This window comes from Benincasa hispida, chromosome 2, assembly GCF_027475165.1.
Source record: "Benincasa hispida cultivar pf3 chromosome 2, pf3_genome.v1.1, whole genome shotgun sequence".
NCBI lineage: Eukaryota > Viridiplantae > Streptophyta > Magnoliopsida > Cucurbitales > Cucurbitaceae > Benincasa > Benincasa hispida.
The window spans coordinates 55,274,396-55,289,997 of record NC_143479.1 but is presented as its reverse complement, the minus strand read 5'-3'; the positions used below and the strand labels follow the sequence as shown (position 1 = coordinate 55,289,997).

The following is a 15,602-nucleotide window of genomic DNA, read 5'->3' as shown; positions in this document are numbered from 1 at the left end:
TGTGTGTATGTGGTAGAGCCATGGTATTAAGGATTACATGTATGTCATAGATTCGTACTGTGTTGAGTTTTTGAACATTGAGACTGTGTGAATATCCTCACTGATTAGTTAGATGCTCACCAGTTTGTGTTTCCTTTGGGATTCACCAGTTTTGTGTTTCCTTCGGGATTCACCAGTTTGTATTTCCTTCGGGATTCACCAGTTTGTGTTTCCTTCGGGATTCACCAGTGTTGTGTTTCCTTCGGGATTCACCAGTGTTGTGTTTCCTTCGGGATTCACCAGTTTGTATTTCCTTCGGGATTCACCAGTTTGTGTTTCCTTCGGGATTCACCAATTTTATGTTTCCTTCGGGATTCACCAATGTTGTGTTTCCTTCAGGATTCACCAGTTTTGTATTTCCTTCGGGATTCACCAGTTTTGTGTTTCTTTCAGGATTCATCAGTTTTGTGGGCATACTTAACTACAGTAGGATAGGACTCAGTCTCTTACCTGTTTCATGTGTTTATGTGCCATAGGTGCGTATCTAGAGGACATAGATGCCTAGCTTGACCCTAATGGTGGGGTTACTTACTGAGTATTTCATACTCATTCTTTCTTATGTTGATGTTTCAGGTAAAGGTAAAGATGTACCGGCGATGGTGCAGTGGAATTCGTGATCGTGTCACTGGGACTAGTTTTTTTCGCTTCCGCATCATGAAATTTAGAGTCTTTATTTTTCCTTAATATTTAGTTTTACTGTTTGAAATTTGTTACTAAGGATTATTTCTTTTATATACTTTTATTAGTCTTTACGAATTTTGGGTACCTTATTATTGTTTTAACAATTGCATTTAATAAATGTCTTTTGAACTTCTCTTGTTTAATTAGCATTTATTTCAACATAACTAAGCGTCGTTTTAAATTCTATGCATGCATTTATTTTAGTAACGACCTAATCTAAGTCTTAGGGGGTCGGGTTGTTACACCCTATAATACACATAAACTTTCTATCTGATCAAAGATGTGTACATTTATTGGTTATAGCAATTCTCACAAAGGTTATAAATGTCTTGCTTCTGATGGTCGTCTTTGTATCTCAAGACATGTTTTATTTGATGAATCACGTTTTCCTTTTGCCTCTTCTACTTCTTCCACTAAAACTCAATCACCTACCACTACTTTACTTTCACTTGTTCTAAATCTTATCTCATCTGATAGACCTACTACTGTTCCATTTTCTGATAATCTTGACAATCTAACTTCTACTAATGTGTATCCTTCAGAAACAGATTCGTCTGAAGTGTCTTCACAGGGAAACAATCAGAATATAGGTGTTACACATGATGATCAGTCTCTTGCTCAGGTTACTTCTATTCAAACATTAGCTCCATCAGTTTCTTTTCAAGTATAAGCTCCTTTTGCATCTACTCATCCTACAGTAATAAGGGATAAGAGTGATATTTTCAAACCTAAGGTTTATCTTGTTGACTACACACAAACTGAACCTTGTGATGTTAAAGAAGCTTTAAAACATCCTCAGTGGAAAAGAGCTATGGAAGAAGAGTATAACGCTCTTATTAAAAATAATACATGGGAATCAGTGACTAAACCAAGTGATAAAAAGATTATTGGATGTAAATGGGTGTTTAAAATAAAACGTAACTTGATGGAACTATAGCTCGATATAAAGCTTGGTTAGTTGCAAAAGGATTTCATCAAACACTTGATATTGATTACATTGAAACTTTTAGTCCTATTGTAAACCTATTACAATTTGTTTTCTGTAAACTCTAACTTTAATGAAAGGCTGGTGTGTTCGTCAATTGGATGTAAATAGTGCCTTTCTTCATGGTTTACTTATTGAAAATGTATTGTATTGATGGAACAACCTTTGGAGTTCAGATAGATAGAACTTACTCCTTCAGTTTGCAAAAAGAAAACACTATATGGCCTTAAACAGACTCCTCAAGCTTGGTATGAAAGGCTAAGTTCTTTTCTTCATACTCTTGGGTTCCATACCTTTAAAGCTGATACTTCATTGATGATACAAATGACTGTTGTTTCCTATTGTTAAATACTTGTATATGTTGATGACATTGTTATTATTGGAAGTTCTCATAGTGACATTGATTAGCTTATACATACTTTTAACAGTTACTTTGCTCTAAAAGATTTTGGGTCATCTTAGCTATTTTTTTGGGGATTGAAGTTTCCTATCTAAAGGTTGGAGGTATGTTTCTATCTCAATCAAAATATATTATGGATAATTTGCATCAAACAACAACGAGTGAAGCTAAACCAATTACTACTCCAATGGTTAGTGATCCCATACTGTCAGCTCGACAAGGTGAACTTTTTCATGATACTTTTCTCTATCGTAGTACTGTTGGTGCAGTATGTTACTATTACACATCATGAGATTTCTTATTGTGTGAACAAGGCATGCCAATTCATGCATGCTCCTACTATATTGCATTGGCAGTTGGTTAAAAGGATATTACGATATCTTAAAGGTGTTATTGATCATGGTTCATTTCTTAAATGGCCTACTAATTTGTCTTTGAGAGGCTTTGCTCATGTGGATTGGGCATCTGATCCGGATGATTGAAAATCAACATCTGATTATGTGTTTTTCTTGGAGAAAATCTTATTGCTTGGGGATTGAAAAAGCAATCTATTATTTCACAATCGAGCATGGAAGCAGAGTATCGACGTATTGCTCTTGTTGCAACAGGATTGATATAGATTCGTTCTTTGCTTAATGATCTAAAAATTTCCTTTACTAATGTTCCTACAATGTGTTGTGATAATCTTAGCTCTGTTCATCTTAGTTCAAATCCTTTATCACATTAAAATACAAAACATATTGAGCTTGACATTTATTATGTTCGAGATTTTGTTCTTAAGCAACAGGTCAATATTCGTCATCTTCCTATTACAACCAAGTTGTTGATGCTCTTACCAAACTTTTATCGGCTTCAAGTTTCATACAATTCATTAATAAACTTAATATTGTTGCAGGAGCCGATATAGGTTTGCAGGGGTGTTAAGGCAGTCCATTGAAAAGTTTTTTCATTGTAAATATTGAGGCCCAAAAGCCCATTGTTAGAAGGGCTCATTTACTATGTATTCTGTTTTTAGATTCTCTTTCTAGAAGATATATTAAGGTGTTATTCATTACGTGTGAGTGTAATGAAACTCTTTTTGCATGAGTTTTTTATCCCCAAATTTTAAACGTGTGGAAACCTCTCTAATTGAATACAAAATGTAGATTTTTTCTCTCTTGCAATTATGATGTCTTTTCATCTTCAATCTCTTGATATTCCGATCTTGATAACTTAGATGACCCACCTTTGAGCAACCAACTTCGACGACCAACTTCAGGCTTCGAAAACTACCTCCAACGACAAGTTTTAGCTACAATACCACCTTCATGCGACCAACTTTAGGCTCCAACAACCATCTTCGACTATAAACTCCAACGAAAATCATGTTCGATAATCAACTTCGACAATCAATTTTGACTAGTATAAGACCAATGACTGTTAAAATATATTGTAGGGTTGTTGATTATATAAATAATAATATTTTGTCTACATTAAGTGCAATATTTATACGTAGAAATTTGTAAAATATATTTTTATTTAATTGAATTTACATATCAAGTGAGTGTTAATAATATTTGGAAAGGTATATATGCAATTGAATAGTGTACAACACGTAAAACCAAGTTTTTTTTCCATAACTTTTTTGGCAAGAAATAATGAAAAATGAATATTTGAATTGAAAGTGAAATTGTTGAAGAATTGTGGTAGCATTCAATTGGTTGCTAAGATGATGAGGGAGATTCAATTAAAAAAATCATGACAAAGTAAAATTATAGAGCAACAATAACAAGAAGATGAAAAAGAAGGAGATGATGATGAAATTCATGGAGAAAAATCAGGAATAATTTTTTTTTATTTCTCCTTGATTTTCAATTTTATTTAACTATATTTCTCCAAGAAATATAGTGACTTAATTGTTGTTCATTACCAACAAAAAGAAAGAACGAAAAAAAAAAAGGAAAAAAAGAGAAAAACTTTAGAAATTAAAAGGAAAAAAATTTGCAATAATATTGAATAAAAAAATCTCAAAACAAAAATAGTCATCATAAAATCATAATATTTAGAGTTAAAAAATTACGTCAACAACCCAAAATATGTGAACTCTGCAAATACAATATATGAACTTAGACCAAATAACTCCGCACTCCAGATACAAATATATGAACTTCACAGACATATGAACTTCAGACATCATATCTCAACTTAGCACCTCAAATAACCCCTAAAACTTTAAAGATAAGCAATAAATTTTTACTAATGTAAATATAACATAAATAAAAAAAATGATAACTTGTTTTTAAAATATAAAATGTTTATTTACTAATTAATTATTAATTTTTTTTTTAAATTTTTTTTAAAAGAAATATTCATCCACATATTATAACAACGGAATCGAAGAATCCCAGTCCATATTTATAAGTTAAATATGATTTGATTATTTGGTAAGTTATTAAAAATATGTTTGAAATTCGTACTTTATTTAAAAATTACTTTTATATTTTAAAAATTGGGAAGATTACCCTTCTAACATTTATAGACATTTCAAAATTATCCTTAGAATAGATATCTTTTAGCATCAAATAAAAATTGAGACTTAAAATATGAAGCTATAACCTAAAATGATTTAACAATCCAAAACTTTTGTTCTAAGGCTCTGTTATATTATTTCATATCTTAATTTTCGTCTACAGTTCTAAAGAATTTTCTATTTGAATTATACTTTTTGAATCGTTTATGATTAGAGGAAATATTGTAACTTTTGAAAATATAAGAATATTTATTTTAAAAAATAAATGACAAAGTTTAAAGGCATTTCTTATAATTTAACCTAAGAAAAAACTAATTTAAAAATATATGATAAATTAGAATTTTGTGCCTCATTTACCAATTTTACTCGATCAATGAAGGAACCAATTTCCATATTCATTGATTTTAGATAATATGCCCTCTAAAACATCTATACATTCACACAACTTAAACAAATGTTTGTACTAAAAGCTATTAAGGATTTCAAGTAGTTACTCTTTGAAATATACAAACAAGTGACCCAAATCAATGTGTTTGGTCTCAATAAGGTCGAGGTCAAGTGTAGAAAATTAACTTATGGGATATATCTTGCACATGCCTCGACCTGAAACATCACCCAAAAAACAAAAAATGGAGATATTAAAAAAATATTCGATAATTTGAAAGACTATTCTAATGTAGCTCCGGAACTTAATTGGAGATAATCTACCTTTTCTATTCCTATAAATAGATCAAACTCTTCGAGAAAGTAAGTTCATTATTCTCTCACAAACTATTTACTTGTTGTACTGACCTATTCTTGTCACGTTATTTTACTGTCAAATAAATTTATTGTTGATCTTTCGTAAAAGTTAAAACTCTTTTTTTTTTTCTTTCAAACTTTGTCATTATAAGACTGTTATCAAACGAGATCATTACAAATTTTTGTAGAATATATATATACACACATGAAATAAAATAATATATAGATAAATATCGAAATTCCACCGACTCATGCTCCATTTTTCATGCACAGAAACTTCATCAAAATCCAACAACACGACAATGAAGATCCTGTTCTTTCGCTCTAAGCATACACATTCATCTTCTCTTCATTTATTTCTTCACTATTTTTCTATTCCAACGCGTTATATGTTATGTTAATGTTATTACCGCCCTCTCTCAATCAATTCTATATAATATTTCATTCTCTCTTTCCCTCAATATATATATATATGAATGGTAACATTATCACAATCCACAAGATCTAGACCATAACACAATTTGGGAAATTTTCTTCTCTTCTTTCTCCACTGATTTGATTCTCTATGGAGAAAAAAAAAAATGAAACCCCATCTTCCCATTTACCAATAATCCTGTTTTGCTGACCACTTTTTTACAAAATTTGAACAAAACAAATACACCCACTTTCCAAATCATTGTTTTCTCCAATTTGGTTGGGAAAAATTTTGTGGTTTTCTCCATTTCTTTGACTCTTACCAGTACAAATGAGGGGAATTTGAAGTTGGGGTAAGGAAGTAGTTGAGAAATTGGAAAAATATGTTAAAGAATCAAATGGAAAAAGCATAAGAGAGAGAGAGTGATGATGGGGAAAGGAAGAAGAATGGTGGGAGCACTATGTTCGTGCGCACTAACAATAAAAACTCCCTTGCGATAGCGATTATGATGATGGAAATTGTGAAATACAACTTTTTTGTAACAAAAACAGTACAAAATCGAAGAACCCTTTTGAAAATTTTTTGTGGGTCCGTTCCATTTTTCCGCCATAGCCAAAAACCCAACAACCCCACATCAATCCTCCTCAGTCCCATCATTATTACCATCAAGAAGAAGAAGTAGTAGTAGTAGTAGAAGAAGAAGAAGTCTCTCTTACTCTTCTTCCCTTTCTCTCACCAACAATCTGTCATTTCCCCCCCTTTTCTTCCATTTCAAGGCATTTCTGTCACTTTCTTCTTTCCCCTTTTGATTTCTTGTTTTCTCTCTTTGTTTCTTTGATGATTGTGTTGATTCTGGTTTTAGCGATGGTGGGTTGCTGAGGAAGTGAAGGGTTTTTTCCCTTTTTTTCCCTTCTTTGTTTCCCCCTCTTTTTGGGTTTGCCTCAATGGGGAACTGCTGGTATCGATGGGAACCTACGGTTAATAGGGTCTCATCTAATGCAAAATCAGGTAAAACCTCTGATATAATCATATGAACTAATGGATTTTGATACTATTTTGGTCATGTCCTTTCTTTGACGATGATGATGAATCTCTGTTTTCTTCTTTTCTGTCTTTTTGATCATCTATGGTTAAGTCTTCTGTGTTTTCATGTTTATTGCAGGGTTTCTCTTAGTTATTTTTTGAGTTTGATTGTTTGGTTGTTTCTTTTATCTGTTCTTCTTTTAGTATGAAAGCGATCTTTTAGCCAAATATGAAGAGATATGTGAAGAAATCTGGTAGTTGATTTGTTTTGATCTGGAAAAAAGATGTAATGAAAGGAAATCTCTGTTTATCCACTTAGAAAGTGGATGTAATGTTTCTTTATCTTCAAATGTGCAATAGTGAGAGTGGATAATAGTGGATGGGTTCTTATCTCTGCTTCTAAAGCCTTATTGGCAAATAGCGTATTAGTCAAATTTCACTTTATTTGTTGGGATTTTAATCTATTATATGAATATTCATACGCATTTTTCTTAATCTTAGCTTTGTTTATTGGCTTTTGCTTTGTAATATCTCCTTTTGGTTATTGGTTTCTGAGAAATGATATAAGAGGAAATGCATATTCTTTCATGATGTTTTCCAGAGTCTCCAAAAGTTAATAGTACATCGCCTTATATAAGGACCAATGAACACAATTTGCCCTCTAACCCCAAAGAAGTAGAAGATTTGCGTCGTGACTCGGCCACTAATCCCCTGATTGCATTTACATTCGACGAGCTGAAGTTAATTACAGGAAATTTTAGACAGGACCGCGTGTTGGGCGGAGGAGGGTTTGGAAGTGTTTATAAAGGGTTCATTACAGAGGATTTGAGAGAAGGAATTGTTCCTCTTCCAGTGGCTGTTAAGGTTCATGATGGATTTAATAGTTATCAAGGCCACAGGGAATGGCTGGTAGTTTTCTATTCTTCTTATTTTGTTGCTCATATTTGATTCCATGTGCTCTCTCTAATCAAAAGACACTACTGTTTTCTAGGCAGAAGTCATATTTCTGGGGCAGCTTTCTCATCCAAATTTGGTGAAGTTAATTGGATACTGTTGTGAAGACGAGCATCGTGTACTCATATATGAGTACATGCCTCGAGGGAGCGTGGAAAACAATTTGTTTTCAAGTAAGCAGCCAAGTAAATCCCAAATTTTTCTTTGTTCAATCCTTAATTTCTTCATCTATATTGTGCTTTTGAGCTCTCAACATTGCAGATTATAGAGCGTAACAGTTCATGAAACCGTAACCATAACGTAGTCTGTTTCAAATTCTTTCAACATATCATAAGAACATTGATTTTAATATTGAAGCATCACATGTGGCAATAAACATTAATGAAATACAAACAGAAAGCAAGACATCAAAGCCGGCATGGTGGTTGGCATGTCGTTATCGTGATGAAAAAACGAAGTTTACGGGTTTGACGGTAAAATCATAGAGTGAATGTGATGGATTTTTTTATGTCCTTACTTTATAAAATCTATGGATGGTGACAAGACAAGATGCCAAAAGTGGCTTGTCTCTTTTGTTATAGTATAGATGTTAGGATTGAAATGAACATATTATATGTCAAGCAAACAGTGCTTTGTGTCATCTAGTTTAAATTGTTGCCTTTTGGAATTTGGTCACTTTTAGTTTTAGCAGGCTCTTGAAAGACATCAAGGAGTTTGACCATTGTGAAAATGGCATTAAATTGTTGGGACGGTTTAACGGTTATAGAATTTTGTACTATCTCGACCTTTCTATTGAAGAATTATCGGCGGTTTGTTATGTTGACATTCCCTGACTGCAGGAGTGCTGCTTCCTTTGCCTTGGTCCATTAGAATGAAAATTGCCTTTGGTGCTGCAAAAGGACTAGCATTTCTCCACGAAGCAGAAAAGCCGGTCATCTATCGTGATTTTAAGACGTCAAATATTCTGCTCGATTCGGTTGGTTTTGTGATTATGTATTTTTGCCTCTATGTTAGTCCATGTCCGAAGTACAAACATATAGATTTGTTTGAGTACTCGATAGTTCCTATACACATTAACAGTTTGGTTCAACAACAGGACTATAATCCAAAGCTTTCGGACTTTGGCCTTGCGAAAGATGGACCGGTAGGCGACAAATCCCACGTCTCTACTCGTATAATGGGAACTTATGGATATGCCGCACCAGAATACATATTGACAGGCACAAATCCTTGTCCTTTTTTCGTTTTCTTCTCGAATGGTTTTTGAATGATTGGATTAGACTCTGGTGGGCAGCACATTAAGTCTTTTATCTTTTCTGCTCAGGACATTTGACCCCTCGAAGCGACGTTTATAGCTTTGGAGTTGTTCTTCTCGAACTACTCACAGGAAGAAAGTCACTAGACAAACTACGACCGGCTCGAGAGCAAAACCTTACCGATTGGGCTCTTCCTCTCCTAAAAGAGAAAAAGAAGCTAATGAGCATTGTCGATCCGAGACTAGGAGGAGAATACCCCGTCAAAGGATTTCACAAGGCCGCAATGCTGGCTTACCATTGCCTGAACAAGAACCCGAAAGCGAGACCGCTGATGAGAGATATCGTCGACTCGTTGGAGCCGTTACAGGAAGCAGTTGGTGAGGCAGTAGTATCCTCTGAAACAACCTTATTACCTGTTATTGCTAATGAGAGTGGGAGAAAGGAAAATGAAGTCTTGAAGCTGAACTAAGGGCAAGGCATGGGAGCTTTCGGCTACCTTTTGTATTGAGTTTTTATTTCATCTTTTCTTTCTTAGATATGGGATTTTTGGTTTATGGTGAAATTGTGTTTTACTTTTAACCTTGCTAATACATTCTCACTGCTTGTAATACCAAAATGATTTGTAAATGTTCTTAAATGTTACTAATTTTATAGCTCAAATGGAAATAGAAATAAGAATGGATCAAAGTGATTTATAAACATTAAGGTTGTTTATTATCTTTAAGTGAATGACTTTTAAATTGCTGTAGAATTAAATAACTGGGATAGGGTTTTAGGAAAATGATAGTTTCAAACACTTTTTTTTTTTACTTGGTTAAGTAAATTAAAAAGAAAAAAGAAAAAAAAAAGTTACTTTTGGTCTTTAAAATGAATTAACTTTATATTTTAGCATCTAATAATTTAGATGGTGTTATAAAAGCAATAAGTGAAGGAAAATTTCACAAAATGACCCGAAACCCAAAAGCTTTTCTACTATTGATCTTTTCCCCATGCAAAATTTCAAAATTACCCTCAGTTTTTAAAAAGCCTTCAGACCATTGGTGAACGTGCTCTATGAATACTTTACAACGATAGGGTTTCCCTCCATTTCGTTCATTTCCTGATCGTTGAGAGAATACTAAGCGAGCGTTTAAATAATATTAAGTGAGCGTTTAGATATTACTAAACGATCATATAAAGATTATTAAGCGATTGTATAGAAAATACAAAACGATCGTTTAGTTAACTGTTACACAATCGTTTAGATATCTATTATGTGATTGTTTAGCTAACTGTTACGCGATCATTTAGATATCCATTATGCGATCGTTTGGCTAACTTTTATGCGATCGTTTAGTTTTTGTTATACGATCATCTAGATATCTATTATGAGATCGTTTAGATATTTGTTATGCGATCGTCTAGTTTTTGTTATACGATCGTTTGACTGACTGTTACGCAGTCGTTTAGATATATGTTTATGTCATCGTTTAGTTTTTGTTATGCGATCATTTAGATATCTGTTATGCGATCGTTTAGATTTTGTTAAGTGATCGTTTAAATTTTGTTATGCGGTCGTTTAGGTTTTGTTGTGCCCTAACATAGCAATAGATCCTTCTGGCGACCCTCGTGCATACACCAATCTGTACTCTCTAGCGCGATAAGCCCGTCCGTAGGTAATGTTCACTCCATAATCTCGTCGGATGTCCTTAATTATATCCCTTGGGCGATAGGTTTGACCAATTTGTTTGTATTTGGACTTGATTAAGTGTCCAATAACCCAACTTTTTGCTTATCGATGATTACCAGTACTCATTTCAAGAGAACATGTATGTTTGCTGGGATATTTCGTCACTTTGAAGGAATCACTTTCTTTCATCTTTTTTTATACGGACCCTCCACTTGCATTCCTCCACCGAACACCAGATAGTTAGCAAGCTCTTTGTTGACTTTTTTACATGGTAGTTAAAGTTCTTTCTAGTGCAAGCATCGATAATTTAATTGACAAGTCATATTTCGAAAAGAAAATTTGATCGATCTTTATATTCTCGTCATTCAGACAGTCATGAGGTATTGTGATGAGGTCATCGTACGATGGGCTCTCTGATGGTTTGGGTATATCAACAAATGGTTCGGTTGGAACGGTAGAAAGCATTAGAATCGAAAGCATCACAACTGGTGGAACGGGAGCATGTGGGGTTTAAACATGGATGTTAGGTGTTGGAGAAGTTTGTAGACCTGAAGATTGTCCATATCCATGTTCAGTATTGAATTGTGAAGTACATCTGGGTTCACTGTTCCGACCAAACCAAACTTCACTTCGGTCATCCCCCAAGTTATATGCTCAATATAATCATCAATTGAAGAATGGTATGAATTAGATTGGGTTGATCGGTTGGATTACAATGCTGGTACATATTGTCCATGTGTACTCCATGACTTTCACAAGGTGTAACTGATACAAATAACGACATCCGGGATGCATCACTGCCTTCTAAAAAGAAACTAAGATCTTCATTGTCGATTATGTCAATTGGGGGAGCCGAGACCAATAGATTGTAGCAACATTTGATGTGTATATCAAACATATTCGGATCGATATTCAGTCGTTGGTGCATCATACTCACTAATTCACTGACTGTTATATCATTTCTGACTTTCAAACCTTTAATATGACCACCAACATAATTTCTTCTGGACTCATCCCAATCTCCACCAAATCGTACAAAGATGCGAAGTAGCGTCATTGATCTACAATGGGATAAACAAATCATTGATAAGTGAACGATTGTTTATACATTACTATGCGATCATGTATAAATTACTATGTGATCGTTTATACATTACTATACGATCGTGTAAAAATTACTACACGATCGTTTATAATTTACTATATGATCGTGTGATAAACGATTGCATAATAATGTATAAATGACCGCGTAGTAATGTATAAACGATCGTATTGTAATTTAATGCTAAACTACACTTATATTGTAATTAATGATCGTGTATATATTACTACACGATCGTTTATAATTTACTAAACGATCGTTTATACATATTACTACACGATCGTTATAATTTACTATATGATCGTATTGTAATTTATGAACGATCGTGTAGTAATTTATCACGATCACATAGTAAACATTTGCATAGTAATGTATAAACTATTACATAGTAATGTATAAATGATCATATAGTAATGTATAAACAATCGTATTGTAATTTAATGCTAAACGATACTTATTATAAAAGCGATCTGGGAGAAGAAATCGTACATTGAATGAAGGGCTGAAGAAATCGTTGAAGGAAGAAGAAATGTGGATTGAATTTGATGATAAAAGCAATCAACAAAGACGTTGGGCTGAAACTCTGAGAGAAAGCTACGAGAGAATAATGAGAGAATTTCGTGGGGAGTTCAACGACAGAAAGTGAATAATGAAAGTGACGTTCCATTCTCTTCAATGCTATTGGAAGAATATTAGTTGGGAATAAATGTTTTGGTGGAATGTTGGTGATGTATTGAATACACATTGAATGAAAGGTTGAAGAAATCGTTGAAGGAAGAAGAAGTGTGGTGCAGTCTGAAGGTTTTTTAAAAACTGGGGATAATATTGGAATTTCGCATGGGCAAAAGGTTAGTGGTAGAAAAGTTTTTAAGAAGAGGTTATTGGTAGTTTTTGAGTTTTGGGTCATTTTGTGAAATTTTCCATAATTGAAGTTCTCTAGTCATGGGATTTACAAGGTAAAAAGTTTAAAGTCATGAAATGGGTATTTTTTTAGTTGTGGAGTCTATGGTGGGTTTAAAAATTTATTAGAGTTCAGGAAACAGGTATAGTGCTTATATTTTCAATTTCGAAATCAGAGATATTCGCCCACTCTTCCACTCCACATATTTTCTTTTTTAAAAAAACTTTTCCTAAACATTTTTTTAATTTTAAGAAAAACAAAATCCAAAATAAACATAGGTAAGCTTTGTGTTTGGCCTAAGGAGTTTAGAAGTAGGAGTTGTGAACTCTACCGTTTGTTTGGCCCAATAAGTTTGTGGATCCCACTATTGAAAAAACATCAATCTACTCTTTATCCTGTAGACTCTAAGAGTTCACAACTTCTTAGACTTTATTATTTATTAGAGCTCATCATTCCACTCCTTGCCCAATATACATCCCAAGTGGTCGGTACATCACCTATGATGGACGATGTTCAATCCAAATCTCAAAGTGGTTGAAACAACTACATGATGGCTAGGATCATGAGTCATGGTGTTTCCTTCTAGATTGACAAAAATGAAGCCATGGATGAAGTCACTTAATTGTATATCCCATATAACACACTTAATTATTATAAACACCATGACCATGACTCATGATCCATGCTTCATTATTTTAGCTTAAATAATTTATAAACACACTTAATTTTTAATCAATTCTTATTAAATTGTAATAATATATTATTTTGTGATAGAGATAATCAACATAAATTTTAAAGAATAGAGACTAAATTATTATAGAGTAAATTGTGACAAACTAGGTTTCAAACCAAACTTAAGGTTATAATTTGTTAAAAACGGTTTTTTTTTAACCTTTAAACTTTTATCAAATAAAAATATATAAAATTAAACGTTAAACACAACTATTTTATATTATTTTTTTAAAAAAACTTTTGAAAAGATTATATTAAATCTCTTTCTCTAAGCTTCACCAATTTTTCATACGTTGTATTGTTTCATATGCAGCATAGTGTTTCACACGTGTCACCAAACATGTCGGTTTTTTTTAAAAAAATAAAAAAAGGATAAATTTGTCAACATAGACGGCACAACAAGGGGTAACGATAGTCTTTAAAAAAAAAAAATAAAGATTTTGTTTTTAAAAAACAAAAAATCATGAGAAGAGATATTTTTCGTTTATCTTTCTTTTTAAACAAAATTGTCGATAAATTTAAAGTAAGTCAAAACGTTTTATTTGTTTAATACAATAATAACTGTTTTAATTGAACTATATTCTAAATTGCTAGTGTTCGTATTAGCCAAGTTTATAAATTTTAGTATCTTAAATATATATGTGTTCACGTATATTTGAATTCACTTTCTTAAAATCTTTTATCGATTTTTAAATATCTCAATACTAGCAATAAGATGATCCATGTTTTATTGGTTCTTTCAAGTTTTTTTTTTTTTTTTTTTTTACCTCTTTTATTTTTGTTCGAATTACTTTTTACAGAAGATGTTAATAGTTGAAGAATTTTTACTCTGGTTAATTAGACAAATTTTCATGACTTAAGTTGTGTATGTGTTGAGAGACAATAACCTACGACATTGTAAATGTTTTAGTGTTGGAATAACGAATTGGCTGTTATTGTTTTGTTTGTCTTTTTAGATGCACGTTCTTCTTTTGTTTAGCAATTTTCATTTGATTATATTTTTTTTTAGGAATAATTTTTATTTTCATTCGATTATTTGTAGAAAGGTGAAGAATCAATATATTTGGATAGGATTTTCTAGCATGCTCAAGACATTATGACAACAATGTATCTGCATTTGATTTGTTAAGATTCATATTTATTTTTTAAAAAATATATTTTCAATATATGAAAGGGGCTATAAGGGGATAATTTTTGCATACCTATTGTTCCATTTTCTTTTTAGTAAATTCATGTCATGAGAATGAGCATTTTCAAGTTTAGGTGTCCATTCAAAAGACTAGATGTGACCTTTCTAATTTTTAATTCACAAAACATATTTTTATATTTCAAAATCAAAGTTGTATGTACAATAGGTGCGATTGGTGTTAGCGGGACGCAACCCTTCAAGTACATTTGTTTGATGAGCACCAATCGATGTAAATGATGCCAATAAGATGCGACTATTCAAAGGGTGATAGTTATACATCGAAAAGGTGCTTCTTTTTTATGCAGGTGTGAAATGCATATAAAAAAAAAGTGTTTGATTATGTTCTTAGTTAAAAAAAAAATCATATAACGAAAATTTGGGAGAAAATACAAACCTTTTAAAGAGACGAGTGATAAAGTAAATCTATATATAAAAAAGTTGGGAGACTTAAATTATACAAATGTGCATAGATTAGTTGGGGGTGTTGGACGCATAAGTTTGAAATGCTTAGCTTGAGAATGTGAAGCTTGGGGTTAAGCTCTTTAGGTATCCTGAAATTAAAAAAAAAAAAAACTGTGTTTGGAGGGTAGGTTTTGGAAGTCTGGGTTTAAGAAGTCTGTGTTTGGAATGTAGGCTTAGAAATGAAATGCAGATTTATAAATCTTGAGTTTATGATTTTTTTTCTTATATTTAATTAGTGGTTAGATTTTGTATTAGTTTAAATCTAATGGATATTTGACTAAAATTATAATTTTATTTAATTTATGGTTTTAATAATGTGATATTTTGATTTTACTAAATTTTGAAATAAAATGTTATACAGACTTTCTACACTTTAATTAATTTAAATTATGATTTTCTATACTTATAGCTTATATACTTAATTAACAATACCAGTCTAATGGGTTATTATTTTACACAAAAATCTAGTCAAATTTACTTTTTAGCCCTCCTTACTATTCAACTTTTATTAAAAATGTCTATATAATAATGATGATAAAAATAA

At 32.3% G+C, this 15,602-nt stretch overlaps 1 protein-coding gene across 4 annotated transcripts; it reads left to right on the top strand.

Annotated features, from left to right (window-relative positions):
• The first annotated feature begins 5,668 nt into the window (after positions 1 to 5,668).
• LOC120072040 (Protein kinase superfamily protein) lies at positions 5,669 to 9,702 on the top strand. Of its 4 annotated transcripts, none has more exons than XM_039024462.2 (6): positions 5,669 to 6,778; positions 7,395 to 7,702; positions 7,785 to 7,920; positions 8,587 to 8,723; positions 8,844 to 8,967; positions 9,072 to 9,702. In XM_039024462.2, the coding sequence occupies exons 1-6, from the start codon at positions 6,715 to 6,717 to the stop codon at positions 9,470 to 9,472; spliced, it is 1,170 nt and encodes a 389-aa protein (XP_038880390.1). In that variant the 5' UTR covers positions 5,669 to 6,714; the 3' UTR covers positions 9,473 to 9,702. The 4 variants fall into 4 exon arrangements, with proteins under 4 accessions (XP_038880390.1, XP_038880389.1, XP_090166757.1 ...); XM_039024461.2 differs by having other exon boundaries at positions 5,719 to 6,778; positions 7,785 to 7,932; XM_090310631.1 differs by having other exon boundaries at positions 5,848 to 6,778; positions 8,587 to 8,756.
• The last annotated feature ends 5,900 nt before the right edge of the window (positions 9,703 to 15,602 follow it).

What these genes read in the sequence shown, in the direction of transcription:
- LOC120072040 (XM_090310630.1), top strand. Translation starts at nt 6,715, where the DNA reads ATGGGGAACTGCTGGTATCGATGGGAACCTACGGTTAATAGGGTCTCA. An exon ending in CTCATCTAATGCAAAATCAG is followed by an intron (nt 6,779 to 7,394) that starts GTAAAACCTCTG and finishes GATGTTTTCCAG; the next exon opens with AGTCTCCAAAAGTTAATAGT. An exon ending in TTATGTATTTTTGCCTCTAT is followed by an intron (nt 8,757 to 8,843) that starts GTTAGTCCATGT and finishes GTTCAACAACAG; the next exon opens with GACTATAATCCAAAGCTTTC.